Source organism: Sorex fumeus, unplaced genomic scaffold, assembly GCF_029834395.1.
Source record: "Sorex fumeus unplaced genomic scaffold, SorFum_2.1 ptg000073l, whole genome shotgun sequence".
NCBI lineage: Eukaryota > Metazoa > Chordata > Mammalia > Eulipotyphla > Soricidae > Sorex > Sorex fumeus.
In genome coordinates, this window is record NW_026606130.1 from 3,361,472 (window position 1) to 3,369,170 (window position 7,699).

The 7,699-nt window shown below is 38.1% G+C and overlaps 1 protein-coding gene across 1 annotated transcript; it reads left to right on the forward strand.

Annotated features, from left to right (window-relative positions):
• Window positions 1–3,540: 3,540 nt before the first annotated feature.
• Window positions 3,541–6,879, forward strand: NAP1L2 (nucleosome assembly protein 1 like 2). Its single transcript, XM_056130067.1, has 2 exons — window positions 3,541–5,197; window positions 5,565–6,879. Exon 1 carries the CDS (start codon window positions 3,556–3,558, stop codon window positions 4,987–4,989), a length of 1,434 nt encoding a protein of 477 aa, XP_055986042.1. The 5' UTR covers window positions 3,541–3,555; the 3' UTR covers window positions 4,990–5,197; window positions 5,565–6,879.
• Window positions 6,880–7,699: the final 820 nt, after the last annotated feature.

Sequence of the window (7,699 nt, forward strand, 5' to 3'; positions counted from 1 at the left end):
AATCTCTCCATATCCTGACACTTGTTAACTTGTATTTATTCTTTTAATAATAGCTCTCCTGATGAACGTGAAGTAGCATCTCATTGTGGTTTAGATTTACATTTCCCAGAGTAGTGATATTGAATATCTTCTCCTGTCATTTGTATCTTTATATAAATGTATATTCAAGACTTTTGTTCATTACTAAAATTGATTTGTTTGTTTTCATTGCTTTTGAGTTATAAGAGTACATATTATATTCTGTAAATTGATCCTCAAGGCGTTCGCCTTACAAGCGGCCAACATGGCCGACCCGAGTTCGATTCCTCCACCCCTCTCGGAGAGCCCGGCAAGCTACCGAGAGTATTCGATATGCCAGACACAGTAACAACAAAGTCTCCAATGGAGACGTTACTGGGCCCGCTCGAGCAAATCGACGATCAACGGGAGGGCCTTTACCTTTACCTTTACCTTTATCAAATATATGAGTCATAATTTTTTTCATTCTGTGGGTTGACTTCTAACTTTCCTGTCAATATCCTTTGAGGCACAAGTGTTTATAATTTTGAAAAATTAATGTATTTATTGTCTCTTTTTGTATTATATATCTTTGTCGTATGCAACAAATCACACCACTTTCTCATGGTTTCTGCATGTGTGGTTATGAAGAACTGATGTTAAAGTTAGAGGATCTTTGTTCTCTTTGTTCTTTAATATATAATATAACATTTTAACAATAATGGATCTTTTAAACTGTTTTTGGAAACTAAGGATATAGTTAATAAGAGAAAAAGTTTATTAAAATTCTATCCTAGTGTTACATTAAAAATCTAAGCTTAGGCAGGACTGTGGTGATAAAGGAACTCTCATCCACTTCTGGTGTGAATGTTGGGGATATAGCCAGCTTACCAGTATGGAGAGTCCTCAGTAAACTTAGAATTGAGCTGCCATATGACTCAGTAATTCCACTTTTGGGAACCTACCCCCAGGACCAAGAAATTCATTCAAGAGGACATATACACATCATTACTGATTGCTGCACTTAATGCAAGAACTAAGACATGGAATCATCCTAGGTGTCCAAGGGAGATTAATGGATTATGAAGGTGAATACCAAACACAATGGAATATATGCGGCAGCAAGGAATGATAAAATCATGCAATTTGCTGTAACCTGGTTGGAATTAAAGCTATCATATTGAGTGAAATCAAAAGAAGAAAGACAAGCACAGGATGATCTCATTTTTTCTGTAGTATATAAAATAACTGGATGAAGAAATGCAATGTAGTAAAGGGTAAATGCCCAGATTAACCCTGACCTCAGAGAAGAACAGCAGAAGAAATAAATCAAGGGGGAAGGAAGATGAGAAGGGAAAGCAAGCATGTACAGGAGTTGAGGCTTCAGTTATACTGGTAAAGAGGGAGAGTGTTGTCAGGTGCAACCACCAAACTTTGAAATGTGCGTGTTAACATGGCAGGCAGAGGTGGGAGGGAGCACGGGAACACTTCTGGTGGGACCTGGGTTGAAATATTGTATATCTAAAACTCAACTATTAATAACTTTGTAAATCATGGTTCTTTAAGTAAAATATTTTTAAAAATCTCAGCCTAGGGTTGGAAATGTGGTTCAATAGGTTGCACACATCTTGCATAAGAAAGTTTCTGGATTAGATATTGATACCGTAAGACCCCCTTTGAGCACCATCCGAAGTGATGTTTCAACATAAAATACATATATAGATAAAACAGAGAAGGACCAACACATTTAAGTTCCCTCTAGATTGTAAGATTACAGTGATTTCTGTTATATCCTAAGAATGCTTTAAATTTTCAATTAAAAATAAGCATATATTGCATTTATTTTGAGAAAACTACAAGGAAAGTTGCAACTTCAGAGGTAGAAAAAGTAAACTTGGAAGCAGAAGATTCATAACCATGCAACTATCAGACATGAGTCTAAAAATGAAATTTTGTAAGTACTGCAATGATAAACATTATACAGCATTAAATTATGTGCAAAGAAAAATCTACCTAGAAATGGGAAGAATCTGTGAAGAAATGTAATATGTATACAGTATTTATTCTGTGATGGCAACACAATATATATTGCTGTTTAAAGCTGGAAATAATAAAAATTTGTTCAATTAATAAATGTTCAGCACAGGGCATATGCAATATATAGTCACCCTTTATTCCAGAGGAAATTTTTTATGATTTACAGAGTATTTCCTTCTATGAATACTTTTTCATATATTCAACTATCTTTAATGCTGAGATTTTCAATACTTGAAAGCATCAAGCATACAAGACCTTTAAAAATAAATGTTTATTACACTTAAGCATTGTTAAAATCCCTAATGGCTTTAAAGCCAGTATCAGGAAAAAGGAGGGGTGAATCAGTGTTACGACCAATTTACTGTTAAGCCAGACAACTGGCTATTGTCTTGTGTTCTCTTGTTGGATACACTTTGATTCTTCGTTTCACTCTAACTCCCTTCTAACCTTCTCTTTTCAAACCCAGACCCCTACCTCAAGAGACGTCTTCAGAATTTTTCAGATTGAAAATTACTGCTATTTTACATACAATTTGCCGAAAATACAGAGAAACAGAATCTAGAATACTGAAATCGCTGGCAGTTACATCATCCAAAGACCAGCATTGCCTATTTTTTTTCCTTTTTAGTTTTTTTCCCTCTCCTTTTAAAACATCACGTCACCATTCACTTCTCCCCCTCTTCAGAACCCAGAGCTAAAATCAAAGGGATTTAAAAATCAATTTCGTATGAAAGGATGTCTTGTCCTCTCCCTTCGCCTGACATTTTACTTACTATTTTATTTGTTTTGAGATTATAAAGGTATAAACAAAAAGCTGAGAAATGATAAAGAATAAAATAGCGGTTTCTAGAAAATTCGGGGAGTGATGGAGGATGCGCAAGAAGTATATGACTCACCATATTAGAGAAACTAGGAGGGTGAACTGGGTGGGAAAGTTGCCAGACCCAAGAATTTAATTGGCTCAGGCCTTGTCAGTCACCACATCCCAGCAAATGAGAGAAGGGAAGGATGCCGCAAGCTCTTTGGACCAAGAAAATCTGACCTGCGACAGCTGCGTAATCACACTGCGGTACTTTTTTCTTGCCGCAGTTGAGGAGGCGGTCCACGCGCTGCGGCTCTCTTCAGCTTCTACCCATCTCCTGCAGATCAGACCACGGCAGCCATCATAGCGCTCTGCACCCAGACGCAGGCCACCGCTCCCTCGGTCCTCACCGCCCCTCGGCTTCGTCCGGGAAGTGGCTCTCAAATCTCCGACTGGCTCGTGCAGGACCGACCTCCGCAGACACCGCAGCGCTCTGCGCCGCAACGCAGGTCGCTGCCGCTGCCTCCGGTTTGCACAGCCTCGGCACCGCTTTCACCAGAGGAACCTGGACCATCTCTCCCTCAGCCCAGCCGCCACCGCCTGTTCCACATCTGCCTAGGCCCACGCCGCCGCTGATATTCTGGTGAGTGTTTTCCTACGGAAGTCGGGCCAGCAGATCTTGTCGGTAGCCACCTTAGGCGTGCACTGTCCTTTGAAAAATGGCCGAGTCAGCCGACCACAAGGAACTGTTAGAATTAAATCAGGACGAGGCTGGCAGTAACGCAATGATGGTGGAGACCGGGGAACGGCCCGAGTCCGGGGGACAGGCCGAGTCCGGGGGACAGCCTGAGTGCGGGGAACAACCCCAGTGCAGGGAACAACCTGAGTGCGGCGAAAATGTCGCCGCCGGGCCTGGAGATGATGGGGAGTGTGGCGCTGCAGCTGCTGCTGGCTCTGGGGAAGATGCGACAAAAAGTGAAGCTGCTGCTCAGAATCCAGACCCAGAGCGTCCGAAAGGACTCATAGGTCATTTCTTAGATACAGATTTCGTTGAAAGCCTGCCTATGAAAGTTAAGTGCCGTGTGTTTGCCCTCAAAAAGCTGCAAACTAGGGCGGCCAATCTAGAATCCAAATTCCTGAGAGAATTTCACGGTATTGAAAGAAAATTTGCTGAAATGTATCAACCCTTACTGGAAAAAAGGCGCCAGATCATTAACGCAATCTACGAGCCTACAAAAGAGGAATGTGAGTATAGATCAGACTCTGAGGACTATGATGATGAAGAGATGTATGATGAAGAAGAGGTGCATAGAAGTAAGGGTAGAATTCAGGAATACATGGATGACGATTATGGGTATGAGGAAGATTTTTATGATTATGCAATTGAGGAGGTGGAGGAGGATGATAGCGATGATGACAGTGATGATGACAGTGATGATGACAGTGATGATGATAGTGATGATGACAAGGAAGAGGATCCTAAAGGAATTCCTGATTTTTGGCTGACTGTCTTAAAAAACGTCGACACGCTCACACCTCTAATTAAGAAATACGACGAGCCGATTCTGAAGCTCCTGACAGATATTAGGGTGAGGTTTTCAGATGCCGACGAGCCTCTCAGTTTCACCTTGGAATTCCACTTCAAACCCAATGAATATTTCAAAAATGAGCTGCTCACCAAAACCTATGTGCTGAAGACAAAGCTTTCATATTATGATCCCCATCCCTTCAGGGGAACTGCGATTGAGTATTGCGTAGGCTGCGACATTGACTGGAATGAAGGGAAGAACGTCACTTTGAAAACCATCAGGAAGCAGCAGAAACATCGGATCTGGGGAACAACCCGAACTGTGACTGAAGATATCCCCAAAGAGTCATTCTTCAATTATTTTTCTCCTCGTGGGATCAGTTCAGATGACAGGGATGGAAATTGTGATTTTTTGCTTGGTCATAATTTTCGTACTTACATAATCCCAAGATCTGTATTGTTCTTTTCAGGTGATGTGCTTGAGTCTCAGCAGGAGGGTGTCATTAAGGAAGTTAATGATGCAATTTATGACAAAATTATTTATGATAATTGGATGGCTGCAATTGAGGAGGTTAAAGCCTGTTACAAAAATCTTGAGGCAATGGTCGAAGACCTTGATCGCTAAAGCAGAGTAACATGACTCTGCAATTTACTGCCATGGATCTAGTCACACAAGATAAAAAAAGTTATTTGCCACTTGTGTTTTGAATTTTTCTTGTAGTGTCAGTTAAAACGTTTCAAAAACTAAGAGAAGTTGAAATACTAATTCATTTTACCTTACATTTGTTAGTGAAATGCTTTCAAGACCTCAAGCTCTCTGTGCTTTTTTTCAGGTGATGTATTTAAGCCTCAGCAGGAGGAAGTCATTAAGGAAGTTAATGATGAAATTTATGACAAATTATTTATGATAATTTGATGACTGCAACTGAAGAGAATAAAGCCTCTTGCAAATATCTTAAGTCAATGGTAAAAGACATTGATGACTAAAGCAGAGTGTACATGACTCTGCAGTTTACTGCCATGGATCTAGTCACACAAGATAAAAGAAGTTATTTGCCACTTGTGTTCTGAATTTTTCTTGTAGTGTCAGTTTAAAACACGTTTGAAAAATTAAGAGAAGTTGAAATGCTAATTCATTTTACCTTACATTTGTTGGTGAAATGCTTTCAAGATCTCAAGCTCTCTGTGCTTTTTTTTCAGGTGATGTATTTAAGTCTCAGCAGGAGGAGGTCATTAAGGAAGTTAATGATGCAATTCATGACAAAATTATTTATGATAATTGGATGGCTGCAGCTGAGGAGGTTAAAGCCTGTTACAAAAATCTTGAGGCAATGGTCAAAGACCTTGATCTCTAAAGCAGAGTATCATGACTCTGCAATTTACTGCCATGGATCTAGTCACACAAGATAAAAGTTATTTGCCACTTGTGTTCTAAATTTTTCTCGTAGTGTCAGTAGTTAAAACGTTTCAAAAATTAAGAGGAGTTGAAATATTAATTCATTTTACCTTATATTTGTTGGTGAAATGCTTTCAAGATCTCAAGCTCTCTGTGCTTTTTTTCAGGTGATGTATTTAAGTCTCAGCAGGAGGAGGCCATTAAGGAAGTTAATGATGAATTTATGACAAATTATTTATGATAATTGGATGGCTGCAACTGAAGAGAGTAAAGCCTCTTGCAAATATCTTAAGTCAATGGTAGAAGACATTGATTATTAAAGCAGAGTGTATATGACTCTGCAATTTACTGCCGTAGATCTAGTTACACAAGAAATGTTATTAACCACTTGCGTTCTGAATTTTTCTTGTAATGTCAGTTTAAAACATGTTTCAAAAATTAAAGAGAAGTTGAAATGCTAATTCATTTTTGAAATTTGTTAGTAAAATGCTTTCAAGAAATGTAGACTGTGGTAAATGATTTAAAATATATTAATATAGTGTGTAATTTAATCCTTCTGTTGCCCTTTGTCATGTGGTAATTTATCTGTGAATATTACCAGAACTGCCAAATTAGATAAACATGTGTTTGTAAAGTAAATCTTGGAGAATCGCTCCAAGGTATTTTGATGCTCTTCTTGTTTATTTGCTGTTTGTGTTTTCTTAGTCCTGTAGGTAGCGGGTTTGATATTTTTGTGCTTGCTTCATTTTACTATATAAATGCAGTGCAATTTACAACGTGAATGCTTAAGAAGCCTGCATATAGTTAAGAATTTCAGGCAAAGACATATTTGTTGTTAATACTAATAGCTTGTCTTGTAGGCTTTTGCATTTTATGTAACAAAAATAAAATGAAACGTAGTCATATTAAAGCTAAATGTTTATCAGAGAAGTGTTAATCACAGTATTTTGAAGAGTGCCATGTCTTGTTCTCTGTAATTGTGTAAGCTGTAATTAAAGTGTTTAATTTATCTTTTCCTATAGTAAAAGTAAATATATCATTCATCTAAAGTGACCACTTTACATTTTGAAAGTAGCTTTCATGTACTTCCACTGCAAAATAAAATTAACAAAAACTTCACAGTGTTTCATGTTTTTGAACTGATTTTTTCTAATTATAGTAGTAAAAAATAAAAAACCTTAGGAAAATACATTAATTAGTAATCTAGTAAGGAAAGGATGCCTAGATCATCATTGACCCCCCGGAGCTTAGGGAAGAGAAGGACAGGGGAAGAATAACATCAAGGGAGAAAGAAAGAAGATGAGAAAGATAAGTACTGGGGAACAGGGTTTGGAGCAGGGTGGGGCCTCAGTTATACTGATGATGTGGGAGACTGGTCTAGTTATATACCCAAATTACAAACTCGACACTGAAAACATGAGATCTAAGCTGCAACCACTGAACTTGCAGTGTGCCTGTCAAGGTGGTAAACTGGGTTGGGAGTAGGGGGTTGGGGGAGTAGGAGTGGAGGGAGGGAGGATGGAGTATGGGAACACTGGTGTAGGGAAGTTGACACTGGTGGTGGGATTGGTGTTGAAATATTATATACCTAAAATTCACTTATCAATAACTTTAAAAAATTTTAAAATGGAAAATACCTTAATTAAAACCAAAAATAAAAATTAACTGCCCAATGATAAGTGGTATTAATGTCTTTGTGCATGTAAATTTAATAACTATATTTACATGTACAAAAGGCTAATGTTTATTGTTTGTACCTCGTCTAATCTTAATACTGTGTCTATTTTCACCACTACTCGCAGGATTGAAAAGGAAACAAAAATCCCAGTTTTAATCACTAGAGTAAATTTTTATTGCTTTTTAGTAATCTTAAAACTTCATATAAAAACAAGGTTTTTGTGTTAATATGTATTTCAGATTTACCTACATTTTCATATCA